Below are 15,683 nucleotides of genomic sequence, written 5' to 3' on the forward strand. Positions count from 1 at the left end.
CAGAAAAGGTTTCAGCAAGCGCCATGGCACCCATGAGCCCCATGCTAGGGACACCTGTCTTACAGTCTGAAGCTGACACTTTTTGTTGGGCAACTGATCGCTGTCATCTGGAGACTGGTTGAAATTCTGGGAGATCTCCAGGCCCCAGTTGGAGGTTGACAAACCTAGTTTTATAGTATACCAATAGATGTCAAAGTTTTAGATATAAGACAATGAAATATGTGCATTACTACAGTCATTACTACTATTATATCCACAAGGCAGTAGGGGTGATAAGATCACTGCTGTCACCCACTGAAAAGGCAATTCAAAGGACAGGTGTTAGTAGAAGGAGGTACAAAACGCCTGTTAAAAGAATAATTGCAGAGAAGGGGCACTTGGCCATGTTAGAATGAGGATTATATAAGTATTCCACACAGAGCAAAGTTATATAGCAAGATTAAAATCTGGGCTAATGTTCCTGACATAATTTTAGCAAATTGGATTCATTATGCGGGCCCCAGTTTCTGAATAATGAAATATTGCTTTGTCCTTAGGGTTTAAATAATTACCTTTTCCACCAGACATCTATGAGGACAGATAAGGCTTAAATGAGTACTGAAAAAGTTCGGCGTCATAAAATAGACTGATGTATTTTAAAAGTAGTCTTCTTTTTTTAAACCAATCTGCACTACAAATCTGTCAAAGAGAAAGGCGCCTTTCAGGAAACCAATATAGCCGAAGAGTCTCATGTTTGCATACCAGTTGAGCTATGAACTGGTGGAGGTGAACAAAACAATTGAATCTCCTATGTTTCCAATCACAAAGTCAACATTCAACCCTCTTTTATTTCCCTTCAGATGCTTTACAGGTAAAATAGTTTAAATTATGCTTTACAGGTAAAATAGTTTAAATTATGCCTACAAAAACATCAGCATTCACTACATGTTCAGTTCCTAACGTTGAGGTGGTGAAACCCGCTTTTATGCTATGTGGAATCCAATACATAATTGTCTTACAGTTTTGCAATCTCCAGCCATCTTTAGCTCTCCTTCTCACAACAGAAGCAACTTAAAATGATGCTGAGAAACATGTTCAGCACTAAGAACCAGATCCAAAAAGTTATCATTTCCTCAAGAAACACAGTACAATGTCTATTTTTAGCTGTTGTGGTGCTCCCCTTCCAGCCTGAGGGATCTTATCTGGGTATCATTTTAGGTTGGTTAATGTTATTTTTGTCCTGACCTGGATGGCCAGGCTAGCCCAATCTCATTAGAGTTCCAAAGCTAAACAGGGTCAACCCTGGTAAGTGTTGGATGAGAGGCCACCAAGAAAAACCATGGTTGCTACGCAGAGGATGGCAATGGCAAACCACTTTCATTAGTCTCTTGCCTTGAAAACTCAATGGGGTTGCCATAAGTTGGCTGTGTCTTGACAGCACTTTCCACCACAATGTTGTTTTTATAGTTTGTTTTAATAGTGAACAGGTCTTTGCAGAGGTGGCATAAAAATTTCATAAATAAATTAAAAAAACATTTTAGGTGAATGCAATTTATGTACTTTGCATACGGTTTTCATGAACACAGTGGATATGAAACTAATGTCTGCAGACTTGGAGCACGTCACTACTGTGTGTGAAATCTGGTGTGAAAATCAGTTTGCAGTTCATATTTATTGATATACGTGCACAATAATTCAGACTTCTTCCTTGATTTCTAGTTTGAAATGCTAGTATTATATTTAGACACTTTGAGACAACTCACTAAAATTTCAGGAAACTCAAAATCAGAGTTGTCAAGTAAGTAAAGATTTGTACTTGATGAATAATTTAGCATTTATTGCTTGCTATATTTGCCTATCACATATTTGCAAACAATCAATATACCGTATATACTCGTGCATAAGCCGACCCGCTTATAAGCCGAGGTGCCTAATTTCACCCCCCAAATGGGGAAAAATTAGGCACCCGCGTATAAGCCGAGGGTCGGCTTATACAACGCCCCTGCCCCGGGTCGCCCTCCCGCTCCGGCCCTTCAGACCCACCCCGACCCCAGCGCCACCCAAGGGGGGAGGGGGAAGAGCCCCTGAACCCCCTACTCACCGGGAGAGGCAGGAGGACAAGGCTCGCTGATCAGCTGGAGGCGGCGGCGGTGGGGGCGGCGGGGGCGGGGCCCTGCCTGTGCACAGGAAGGCCCCGCTGGCCACTCCCAGGCCACAGGGAAGGCGTGCGGGCTGGCGGTGGGGGTGGCGGAGGGGCCCTGCCTGCACGCAGGCAGGCCCCGCTGGCCGCCCCCAGGCCGCAGGGAAGGCGCGCGGGCTGGCGGCGGGGGTGGCGGAGGGGCCCTGCCTGCGTACAGGAAGGCCCCGCTGGCCGCTCCCAGGCCGCAGGGAAGGCGCATGGGCCGGCGGGGGGGGGCGCGGCGAGGCCCTGCCTGCACGCAGGAAGGCCCCGCTGGCCGCTCCCAGGCCGCAGGAAAGGCATGCGAGCCGCCGCCGGCGGTAAGTTCCCCCTCCCTCCCTCCCCCCCTACGGTATTGACCCGCATATAAGCCGGGTTGGGTTTTTTCAGCCCTTTTTTTGGGCTGAAAAACTTGGCTTATACTCGATTATATACAGTATGTCGTTGAAGGCTTTCATGATCAGAGTTCATAGGTTCTTGTAGGTTATCCTTGATACTTATAGGACAATGATCAGCACATTACCTTTGATACTTTTGCAGGACAATGACTCAGCTCAAACCCAACCCCCTTCTGACAATATATATTACTCTTCCAACACACTTTGATACTGAGAGACATGGTCCTTCAGTGTTACTCCTCTGAAGATGCCTGCCACAGCTGCTGGCGAAAAGTCAGGAAAGAAAATACCAACACCACGGTCACACAGCCCGGATAACCTACAAGAATCAATATATGCCTTTTTGAGAATACTTAAATAAGGATAAGCAAACTTGCATCTAAGCAAGGGTATCTGATGAATGGAACAGCACCTTTGATCCAACTGCATCACTATCCAACCTACTGTTTGGAGGAAAGTCCAATTTTATTATTTTGCCTATCATTTGGGAATCTTGAATTAGAACATTCCCTCTTACAGTTAAAACCCAAGAATCAAAATAGCTTCAAAAGTGAACGAGCTCAAATTCCATCAGTATTATTAATATAGATGTAAAACCTTTGGTTGCAGGGGATAAAAGAAATATTGGAAACCCCAAATAGATGCTAGCTTTGTGTGCAACCTATAAGAACTACCCATCTTTACATTTGTTTTTTCCCTTCTGCTCTGACACAGCATAAATCCGTAGACTGCACTGCAGTATGACTTTCATTCTCAGTTCTTAGTCACAGGACACATTTTAATCTGCAATGAAATCCAGTAAAATCATTAAAGTTTTTGGTGATTCCAAACAGCCACCCCATGCCCCTGCCTCCTGGTAACACTACTCATTAGGAAGTCAACCCCACTAGGTCTTACTTCCAAGTAAACAAACATAGGATTGGATTGTAATAGAATTCCCTCCCTGGAATTAATGTAGGTAGTTCAATTGTACTCTGAGTATAATCTGTCACTCAATGGTGAAATTGTGTTGGAAGTCTAGAACTGGAGAATAAGGTATCGACAAAGTGCACAGAGTTGATGAGACCCAGGAGTAAAGTTGCCAGCAAATTTTGCTTACAGTGAAATTTCAAGGAGAATCTAGAGACTGAGAAATGGCATACAGGAATTCAACAAATTTCAAGGGAAGTGAGGAGAGTTTCAACAAGACTAGGTAAATTGCTTGTGTCGGCTGTAATCCTAAACATTCTCAGTAGGGAATGTCCCATTGAACTGAATGGAACTTCTGAATAAACACGTTTAGGAATGCACAGCGCATTATCTACATTTTTCTTATTTTATTTAATACTGTATGGTGAAGAAACATACAGCAAAACTTTTAGAAAGCTACTTTTTTAAAAAAGACATAAAAACACTGCATATAAATGCCTGGAATTAAAGTTGTCACACTGAAATGAAGCATCTGCAGAACCGGAAGGTCATCAAAGAAGTAAGTCAGAACGAATCTGACACTTCCCTGCTTACATTTGTTTCCATTTTCAACTCGTTTTCCTCTTACACGCTGAACATATTAATTGCAAAATGTTGCAAATTAAGTCATTGCTTAGATAAAAATTTGCATCCCAGAGGCTTAATGTTGAGATTGCCTGTTCACCAATATTATGATAGAATGAGCTCAAGAGAGGTCTGATCTTGAGACTGGGGCTCCTTGGAGCACTTGCAATAAATCACTTACTGCATTAGTGTTCTTTCCGAGTCCTTGAAAGTAGTTACTCCTGAACTATGCTTCTGTCTGAGAGTACATTGAGGGTACTAGGGGAAAAGGCCTGCCTGTCTCTTTTATTTCTCACGTTTGATCCCTGACTTGGCCTTTAAAAGCTCACACTGTTTCATCACTGAAAAGCACAGTCTTAAGGAAAGAAATGGCTAATGAAAATGACAAGGCAATGCAGCTGCTGTTTTATCACCACTGATGTCAAGAATTTTGCCTGCTAAACTTGAACGTCTCCACTGGGTGGCTAAGAACTGCATACTAGACAGACAGTAAAAGATTTTAAATTGATTACAGGGATAAAGTTTATCCTACAGACCCTAAGTTCGCACAATGCAAAACTAAGTTGTACTTTGGAAACCAATCTGAGTTCAGAAACAAATGAACATTTCCCAATCAATTTATTTGCTTGTGGTAAGGGATTGCATTGTTACATAGTATTCTAACAATCTTATAGACACTTTGCTGGGTGTAAGCTATATTGAGTAGACTTGAGTGGAATTCAAAGTAAACCTGTTTAGAATTGCACTGCAAAGGTGTTTGTTTTTTACCGCTTACCTGGGACCTAACCTATTCATGTTTGCATCTTCATAAGAACTGGGGGCTGTTCAGCAAAGAACACAGCTACAGTCGTGGGCAAATGGAAGCCATTTCAGTGAGCTTGAGAAAAAATATATTCTTGAATGGCTGCATGTACAGCAACTAAAAATTAAAAGAGAGAAGTAGTTGTTTTAAAAAAATACTAAAATTTATTTCTGCCAAGTGTCAGGTTTGTCATCCTCTGCATACTTAATTCTTTCATAGGACTAGTAAAACTATACAATTCCACAAGTATTTGGAACTTAGATCTAATGAAGACAACAAGGCCTGCTTCCAAAAATGTTGTTAGAAATGGGCAGCAAATTATTTCTGTCCCTCCCTATCCCAACATATCAGGATGAGAAAGAACATATCTAAAACTAGAACAAAAATACTATCTAATTGTAGAATATTTGTCTTATATACCAAAGCCGTCTTGAGTTCCGCAGGGGAGAAAAGTGGCTAACAAATGTTTTAAATACATAAAAACAGATGACTAAAACAATCTATTCATTTGAAAATTCCTGACGTCATTGTTGCAATTCAAGTTTATTTTTTCTTCTTCTGTAGGCAGACAGTAGAATCAATTGTCTGCCTTTACAACATAACTAGTTTTAGCATTGCTGTCAATTAATTTCTAACATTCCCCCCAAGGTTAAATTAAAGGTTCTAACATGTTTAATGTTTCCCCTTGTAGAGGCTGGCTATCTCATTCTAAGGGAGAACATCAAATTATGACTCATCATATAACCAAGTACAAAGCAAGAAAGTAAAGAAAAACGAATGCTCATTGAACAGCTGATTAAATCCAATTATTTTATAGCCAAGAATAAGGATATAATAAACATGCAAAGGGAGCCAGTGTGGTGTAGTGGTTAAGAGTAGTTGGAGTCTAATCTGTAGAATCAGGTTTGCTTCCCCACTCCTTCACATGAAGCCTGCTAGGTGACCTTGGGCCAGTCGCAGTTCTCTCAGAACTCTCTCAGCCCACGCAGAGGCAGGCAATGGCAAACAACCTCTGAACATCTCTTGCCTTGAAAACGCGATGGGGTCGCCATAAATCAGCTGTGACTTGACGGTATACACATACACACACAAACTTGCAAAAGCATCAGAAAACAACTCGCGCTTTACAACTACCACAGGGGAGGGGTGTACTGTTGTGCAGACTGGCATTCGTGGTTACTCTTTCACACAATTAGAGACAGGTTGCCGGGGGTGCCACCAATGATCAGCACTTTACATACCATCATTTTCATAATGGTTTGCTTGAGCTTGCAGTTTACTTGGCAAAGAGCCTCAGTGGGCAGCTCTGACCACGTTGTAGGACTTGATCAGCATAATAAAACGGAAGTAAGGGGCGTCAAATTCAGCACCAAATTATTAATCTTGCTTAATCTATCAAGTGTTCATGAGTTCAGAACAGGAGGGAAAAAAATATGGTTTTCAGGGAAACCCTACTCAGCAGTTCTTTTACTAATACAAATAGTTACATCTGACATATCAAACAGAACTGGCATCAAGATAATTAAGTCCTTGTTCCTCCAACCTCACTCTTCCTTTTTTTTTTTTTTTGCAACAGGATGCATTGAGGTACTTAATTAAAAAGAGTATCCCCAGAAGGTTAGCATATTCATGTATTATATTTCACTTTTTCCGCACGAAGCATTTTCAAACTGCTGCTGTGGCTAATACAGTGAGTTAAGGTAAATAGCTGCACATATGGATCCTTTTATTCCCCACTTTTGGAATTATCACTTTAATTTAATTATAGGCTCTTCTAGTTTTTTCATGCTTAACAATATAGTCCCTCTGCCCAAACACATGGAATAAATGAAACCAAATCAGTGTAATATGTATAACCTTTGGCCTATACTTTCAAGCCCAGCTTTTTCACCATCATCCTCAGCCTATAAATCTGTCATTACTGTGTGTGTCACCAAGGTACCTGAATGCTTTACTCTAAAGAAGAGTGGTCACAGTATACAACGCCAATGGAAAGTTTCCAAATGCATGATGAAAGGCATAAAACAGAAACGTTCAGTAAGTTCCCAGCAAGCTAAATGCTCAGATGGTATATCAAAGCAAAGGAAGTTCTCAGTAGTCATGGGCATGAGTGGTTTGTTTGTCCTTGATATTTGGGATTACTTTGGTAGTTAACCCAAATTCAACTAGTGTTTTCTTGGTTCATTACAGACAGTAATCAGCAGTGCCATCATCTGGACTGGCTAGCACAAGTCTCCCAATAGTAGCCTTTAAGCGTTGCCAAGTCCCCACCATTGTAGGTCTTGGGGTGAGTCTTGGTTGTGCCATGGGGAGGGGGGAGGTAATGTAACACGGAATAGTGCCACAAATGGTGGTATTTCTACACATGTCTAAGAATTGTACTACACAGACGCTGTGAACTTGAGTATTCATAATTGTGTGGCTTTGGAGAGCTGAATGATTTACCATACACACACAAAAATTAAAACTCAGCATGGTAATTAATTGCAGTTAATGCTAAAAATAAAAGGTAGTTTGTTAGGCCAGATCAGTACCTGCCACCTCCTTACATGTGCAGCAGGTATATATGGAAGTCTTAGAAGAGTGCATCAGGGTAGCAAATTGCCCTGAGATTTCAACTTGCTGCCATGAGGAGCCCCTTTAGTATCAGGTCCAAGGAAGAGGCAATCATACCAGCCTTGGATGGGAGGAGGAGGAGGAGGAGAAATGCCAACTTTCTCTACCACTTAAGGAAGTGTCAAACTGGCTTATAGTCCTCTTCCCTTCCCTGTGAGGTAGATGGGGCTGAGAGTGTGTGTCTAGCCCAAGGTCACCCAGCTAGATTCATGTGTGGGAGTGGGGAAACAAATCCAGTTCACCAGATTAGCCTCCGCCACTCATGTGGAGGAGTGGGGAATCAATCCTAGTTCTCCAGATCAGAGTCCACCACTCCAAACCACCGCTCTTAACCACTACAACACGCTGGCTCTATATTATGCAGTATAACCACTATACCATGCAGATATGCTATCCAGGACTTTTTGTTAAAAGGGCAGCACAATGTACATTCAGAGGAGCTAAGGATAGACTACAGTAATCTCAATTACCAATCTCCTCATAGTGATTTTTCTAATTTTTTGAGGACTAGTATATTATGACCTTCCTTTGGTTTTCTCAACCCCTCCCATATTAGCATACAAATGTATTCTAATGCAATAACTTGAAATTCTGAGTGGAGCCTGCAGGGAGATGTAGGGGCCTGGGACCACTTTAAGAAAAAAGTTCATGCACCATGCAAGGCATGCCTGTTTAGGGAGATGTTCCCACAAGCCAGTCATACAATGCCCCTTGGTTATGGTCCCACTCCTGTTTCAGTCTCTTGCAAAGCGTCATATAAAGCTTTCCTGTGGTGCTTCCGGTCCTGAAGAATAGCCTTCCTGCAAACACTTATCATTGGCAAGTAAAGGCCACAATTCAAAACCACTGCAGTGATCAAGGAAAGAAGTGCCCAAAATCTTAAAGATGCTTTGAAACTTTTTACTGAAGTCCATCAACTAGCCCAAGCTAGTGGGAAATGGAAAAGTGCCTTGCTGATTCTTCTAGGTGACTGACTACAACAAGAACTTCTCTTAATGCCTCTGGCTGAGTGGTAGATACTTCTTCCATAGCCATGACACAGCTGCCTGAAATTGTCACCTGGGGTGCAATTCTATATGCAGTTAGGGCAGTTTAATCCAATTGATTTCAATATTTTTTAAAGAGTTTATATGGGTGCAGGATTGCAGCATATGCCATTTCTGTTTACGAAAACTCTTGTTCACTCTATAAGCAGAGTATTCCCTGACTTGAATTTTTGTTATTTGACTTTATGTTTTTGTTACAAATCACACTTTTACTTTTTATGTACATTACTTTAAATTGCTAGAAGTCACTTGGACTTTACAATGAAGGGCAGGATATAAACACTTTAAAGAAATAACGGGAAGTTTTTTAAAATGGCTGCATTGTTTGTTTTTTACTCAGGATAGTTAAGCCTTATAAAAGCTAACAACCTAGGGATTCTGGTTCACATCTAACAAATTCTCTTTAGGAAATATGACAGGAAATCCTGACCACTAGAGGAGAAATCACATATGCACACATTTTTTAAATATTAAAAAAATTAGCAATAAAATAGAAAGTTATAATTCTCTTCCTGGTTAATTATAAAGGCACCTTTGAATGGTTTATTCTGAATGGTTTATTCTTGTGCTTAGCAGCACATCTCTCTTGAGACAGGGCAAAAGAAATTCCATCAATTACTCAATTAGTAATTTTATTTTCCAAGAGGTAGTGGAAAGAGAAGGAGAAAGGACTCCAGAAACGCCCAAGGCATCCATGCCCTACTTCAAAAGCTCAAGAGAAGAAACAGGACAAAATCCTTGATAATTATGAAACCAAGTTATTAGAAGCAAATAAAATTGAAACCATTCCAGGATGGTTTTTTAAAAAAAAAAAAAAAGACAAAAGAGAGACTCTGTTGGAAACTAGGAGACATTTTCATTTAGAGTATTTATTTGATTGGGTTTGGATTCCACAAAAGCTAAAACAGATTTGAAATTTGAATCCTCTGGACGTGTATGTCTAGTATTTTATATAAGAACACCACAAAGGGCCATGGAATCAAAGCTCAGAATCAACTGTGAGCTTTATTTATTTTTTTAAAGTAGAACACCAAATCCCAGAACAATAAACTCTTGGGAGGCAGGAGAGAATTTTGATCAAAGTGGCAAGTCTTTGTCCCTTACACGTAGCAGCCACATACAGACAGCAGTATCTGCAACCAGGGCCACACAGACCCTGTTGTAGACAGAATGATCAATATGTGGTGTGGACATCAAGTGCATAGAATGGGCATGTCCTGCATCGTAGCTGTAATAGATATTAGATTGACTGATAGTGTGAGGAAAAAGCCTTCACCAATCCTAACTGGAAACGAAGAGAGCTAGAGAAGACTATCATATTGGTGACAAAAATTTAAAAAATTCCACACACTGGGCTAAAAGTATAACCAATTGTTTTGTTCTAATCATCACGGGGGGGATACCATCTGCTGTCAACATTTACCATTTACTGTATCATATGAGGAGTACAGACAGACTAAAACAAACTGTGGAAATAAATGCACCACCACCACCCAGCAGAAATGACCAATGCCTGTTCTTTCTTTGTGCAAAAGTGTTCATACCTATACATTTAACAGGTACTATGTTAACAGTACAATCCTAAAGAGATTTACTCCAGTCTGAGCCCATTCACTTCAATGGGCTTAGACGGGAGTAACCCTCTTTAGGATTGCACTGTAAATATCATATTTCCAGAGCATGTTGTAGTTCCTCCAGATGTGGCAACCTTGATTCTTCTCTCATTGATTACACGGTGCAAGTTGAGTTCAAAATGCCCACGTGTGGCTCATGACCCTTATATTATTGTAATGAGCAAATACCAGAAGTACCATGTATAATTCAGAAATGGAGGAAAGTCCATCTGAGGACAACAGAGGTTCATTCCTACCAAGAGAACTGACTGCTGCCATCGGCACTGAATCAGAGAAGCACCTACAACCTTTTATTGGCTTCCATTCCAGGAGATTCTCAGCCAATCCTAACTGTAGCTGTGGCCATTTCACTGCAAACCCCCCCTGGTATTGTACTGTTTATAAAGAGCATTAACATCATTATTAACACACCATAAACCACATGTGAACTGTTAATACAAAAAAGCTCTAAGTTTTTTTTGTTAGGACAACCGTTGTCAAGGCCAGGATGGTTGCAAAGTTATTACAGTATCTGGTATTTTCCAAGCTTTTGAACCGAGCCCCCCTTACAATAAACGTACTCAACCCTTCAGGTTTACTCCTCAGACCCACCGGCAGCAAGCAATCTCTTCAGTGCATGATCATACAGAATCTTTGAACACAGCTATATGTGTAAAAGTTACTGCTGTGTGTGTAATGAAAACAAGGCCTCTCAGATTCCCTTCTAAAGACAGCCAGCAGTGTTAAGAAGGCCAAACTGAGGTGGGGGGGGGGCAGCTACTGTGGCCAAGTACCCATACGTCCCATGACTTCCATAAGTAGTATAGTAGTTTGAGCAGCTACTACTCCAAATGTCTACAAGTGGGAGTACAATGTCTCTGACTCTAATACTACAAGATCTTCTCCCACCGCAGAACTTTATAGCCCTTCAAGGCATCTGGTGCCCCCCAGTGAGACCACATCAGAGTTCGACTGAAATAATGTGAAGCAGCCCACCAAACAGCAAATTCCAGAGAGGGCGCCATTTTCTTGTCTTCAGTTTCTCTTTCTTTCTTTTTTTTAAAGGAGTTATAAGCCAGAGTATAGTAAAGTAATTTCGGGGTTTTTTGCTTCAGATAAAAGAATGCCTAAGATTAACACCTTCTTCTGACCTCCTCCTTTTCTTTTGGCCAATATAAGAGGGTGGGGAGAGTAGGAAAGAGTTTCTCTGTATAGCGCAGACACAAACAACATCTGTGACATCATCAACCTTCTCTAAACCAGCAACTCTGCAGACATCTTGTAATCAACCCAGACCTCTAGGAACTTTTTTTGAACACTTAGCTGTTTGGTATAGTACAATGGTTGTTAAAAGTGGTCCTTAAAAGTTCACCACAAACACCGTTTTGCTCAAGTGCTAAATTCAGTATTTTGGGAGCTCTCGTAGAAGGTACCCTAAGTGAGTCCCTGAAGCTGAAAGAGGCAGAGTGTGCAAATGCATCATTATTTCATGTTGTTTCTGGCTCTCTTAAGTGCCCGATGCAAAACGAGAATGGTGATGTGTTGGGGTAGCAGATCCATTGCTGGCCAGGGGGTATTATTTCTCAGCTGTGCATGGAATAAATACTAATTCCTGGGATCACTCTCTCTTCTTCTTCCTTTCCATAGTAACCCCGTAAATAGGTTTCTCGTCTGATTATCTTCATTATGCAGCATAAACACATAAGTGGGATTTCTTTCCATCATTTATTATCAGGCTTTCTGATATGAAGCAAGAGGAAAGTTCAAGGAGGCTGTCGCCAAACACCACTTACAAAGGAAATGCCTCCTAATGTGGTAAGCTGCCTAGGCAAGTCCAGTAGAGATGCAACGCTTTCTAAGGTAAGACTGTAGCTAAACGTTCGCCAAGGGACACAGAGACACGGGCAGACATAAAAAATAACTTGGAGAGGGATATTTTACCGCTATCTTCCAGCTATAATAAGAACATGGTTACAGAGTTATTCAGTTTTTTAAAAAAAAAGTCCATAATGTATATTTAAACAGGAACTGCATTACTCTGTAAACACAAACAAATTCCTTTGAGCAGACCATGTTTTAGCCAAGCAAGAAAGGTGGGGGAGACAGCAGTTCAAGAAAGCTCTGTGCCTGCTGAGCAACGCGAGAAGGAGGATCAGCTCTCAGGCATATCAGTCTGTCCAAGCTGGCTAATAAACAAAAGAGATCTGGCAAGCCAGCTAATTGTCCCATTCATGGTGCTGTGCCCCCATCTCCCCACTTTGCCAGTCCTAATCAGATTATCTTCCCATTTGACTGTCTTTATTGAGCCTGCTTTGTTTGCCCAATTAACCCCTTTATTTATTTTAGATGTTATGAGATAAAAAGACAAGGAGTTCACTAGATCAGTAGCCTCTCAACAGGAGCTGGTTCATTACCAATTTCCTTCATTTATTCATTTAACATAAGTTCAGAAAAATCTTTCCATTTCCTCCAATCAGCCAGATGTTGTTGGGCAAACCAGAAAAGGTATTTTCTTCCAAAAATTGAACTCTAAAAGCCCTCCTCTACCGGTGCCCAGTGGTATTAATTCTCTCCCCCAAAATTCATCTCATTACACGCTGTGACAGAAGTTTAATGTCAGTCGCCCTCCTCGTTTTCAACGCAACAGTCAAAAGTGAGAAAGGACTCAAAAATCTGTTCAGATACTGTTCTAAACTTACAAAATCCACAAAGCCTCATTTATCCTGGGAACGCTGACATGAAAACTGACAAGTACTGTACCATGGGTCAACGGCTTCAAATGAAATCCATCAAACACTTAAGTCAGTTTCATCACAGTGGCTTAAGCGAGGGATAACTGGCTTCACACAAACACTCTGGATAAAGCGGATTCTGGATAGCACTATCTACATAAAGATACTTGGGGCTGGGCACCAGTTCTGAAAGTCAGGCTGCCTCAAGACATGTTGGTGTCCACGGCAGAAAATCCAAGCGGCATCTCTTTCTGCTAGTTAATACGGTATTCAAGTTCCACTGAAATGAACAGAACCTGTCCAAGAGTACTACTGCATTCTTGCCTAGCCCCAATTAATTTTAAGGTTTGTGTGCAGGACAACTTCCCCACCAGACTGGGCCCCACAGATCAGCTCTCTCCCCCACTCCCCTCTCAAGGGCTGCCAAAATCGCTGCCAAAGGTGGCCGCCTCTATTTGCCTCTTGTCCGGAGCCACTCCTGACATACTCAACATGACAACGTGGCTTGCTTACTACAGGGGTGGCACACCTTACAAGAGGGTGGCCCCCAGATTGGTGAAAAATCGAAGACCGACCCCTGTGCAAAAGCAGAGGAAAGCACAAGCTTCTCTCTCTGCTCGGGTTTCAGGCAGACCTCAGAAGTCACCCTGCTCAAACACTTTAGGAGAAAACAACTTTCTCCTGTGGTGAGAGAGGGAGAGAGCATAGATGCGAGCTACTGTTGGGTGGGAAGGCTGAGATTGTAAAGGGTGAGGGTCCGATGAACGTGGGCAAGAAATCGGAAGGGTATCATCATTGAGCCACCCTTGGAATAGGCACAGCTGCCTGGCAACACGGGCACAGGCAGAGACCAGGGCGCGGAGCCGGGGAGCAGCAGGCCATGCCCAGCCGCTTCCCTGCTTCCCCGGGTGCCCGCCCGACTAGGAGAGCCTCCGTCCCGCACATCCCAGGACCCCGACCCACCGACCCACCGAGGACTCCTTTCCCCCCCGCCTCGCAGGGGCGAAAAGGCACGGTCGCTTGAGCCTCCTTTCTTCCCTGTTCCAGCCAGGATCCAGCCAGGATCGAACGCACGGACGTGCGTTCGATCCTGGCTGGATCCTGGCTGGAACAGGGAAGAAAGGAGGCTCAAGCGACCGTGCCTTTTCGCCCCAAGACACCTCCACCCAGCAGCTCGGAGAGAGATCGCGGCTGCTTGCCCTCCAACGAGCTGGGAAGACCCCGTCCCCCCTCTCCTAGGAGTCAGGGTGCGTATTTGGGGCGGGGGGGGGGATCGACCACCCTGTCTCAAGTTTCCCAAGCCGGGCGGGCGGAGGGGTGCGAAGCGCACTCCGCCGCGCGCCCCGCTCGCGTTCGGGGACCGCCGTCCCCGCGCCAGTTAAGGCGTTTCTCTCTGCACCCCCCCCTTCCTCCTCCTCCTCCTCCTCCCCGGTTCTCTTCCAGGCTTGCCGGCTCGGGCACGCTCCGCTCGGGAGCCGAGCCCCCCCGCCCCGCGTCGAACTCAGGCTGGAGGACTGACTCCCGAGGAAGCCCGCAGAGGAAGGGGGCCGAGGTGGGAAGCCGAGAGCCACACCAAAGCAACGGTCCTCTTTCGCTTAAAAAAAAGACGGATAGATAGATCGACATCTGTATAGAGCTATATATGATGTAGTTTTATAGCTATATACCGTTGTATAGATATAGTTTTATAGATATATACAGAAAGAGAGAGAGAGACCCAACACCCCCCCCCCCAAAAAAAAAATTCCAGGTTATTTGAATTAGCCAGAAAACATGTGGCTGCCTTTGGCTTGGAGATGGATGGATAGATGGATTGATAGATAGATGGATAGATGGATGGATGGATAGATGGATGGATTGATAGATAGATGGATAGATGGATGGATAGATGGATAGATAGTTGGATAGATAGATGGCTGGCTAGCTGGACGGGCGCAGGTGGGTCCCGGAGGGCGTCGAGCCGGCGCCTGCCTTACCTTGGGCGGCGGTGCCGGGGCTGCCGGCGCTCAGGATGGCGAGGGCGGGCAGCACGACCATCTGCAGCAAGTATCCCAGTCCCAGGCCGTAGCGGGCGGCGGCGGCGTCCAGCCCTTTGCCCATGGCTGCTGGCTGGCCGGCGGCGGGGGGCAGGAAGGCGGCCGCCGGCCCCAGTCCCCCCCCCCCGGGCAGGAGCTCCCCCGGCTGTCCGGCGGCCGAGGCGAGCGGCGCGGGCGAGGGGCGGCAGGCGGGCGGGCGGGCGGGCGGGCGAGGCGAGGCGGGCGGGCTGCTCGTGCTGCTGCTGCCGCTGCTCAAGCGGGACGGGCCCCAAGGGCGCGCGGGAGGCGCGGGCTCCGGGCGGCGGCGGCGGCGGCGGCGGGGAGGCGTCGGCGAGGACTGCTCATTGCCTGCTCTGGCCGAGGAGTCGGAGGGAGCCGGCGGAGGCGGAGGGCGGCCGGGCGGGGAAGACGCAGCGGAGGCGGCGGCAGCAGCAGCAGCAGCAGCAGCAGCATCCTCCGGCGGGCGGGCGGGCGGGCGGGCGTGGAGTGGCTGCGCGCCCGCCCCGCCGAGGCCCACGCCCCTCCGCGCGCCGGCCAGCCGGGCAGCGCCCCCCTCCCCAGCCCCGAGGGGGTCCCCCAGCCAGGCTCGGGCTCGCCGCTTCAGCCAATGGGGCGCCGGCCTGCCTGCCTGCCTGCCGGCAAAACCCGAGCTGGACTCCCGGACTGGACGTGGGGGGGGGAAGCGCCGTGGTTTGGAGCGGCGGGGTCTGGTGGGGAGGACCGCCTCCGAGGCCCCGCTCCTCCCCGGG

General features: G+C 45.0%; 1 protein-coding gene across 2 annotated transcripts in view; it reads right to left on the reverse strand.

Annotated features, from left to right (window-relative positions):
* The window catches only part of UNC5C (unc-5 netrin receptor C), a 367,585-nt gene extending 352,584 nt beyond the window's left edge, over positions 1 to 15,001 (reverse strand). For both annotated transcript variants that reach the window (XM_056855516.1, XM_056855514.1), the window contains exon 1: positions 14,875 to 15,001. In XM_056855516.1, coding sequence (XP_056711494.1) covers positions 14,875 to 14,998 — 124 coding nt within the window. In that variant the 5' untranslated portion in view covers positions 14,999 to 15,001. The remainder of the gene's footprint in view (positions 1 to 14,874) is intronic.
* Positions 15,002 to 15,683: the final 682 nt, after the last annotated feature.

The sequence above is a fragment of the Euleptes europaea genome, chromosome 9 (genome assembly GCF_029931775.1).
Source record: "Euleptes europaea isolate rEulEur1 chromosome 9, rEulEur1.hap1, whole genome shotgun sequence".
NCBI lineage: Eukaryota > Metazoa > Chordata > Lepidosauria > Squamata > Sphaerodactylidae > Euleptes > Euleptes europaea.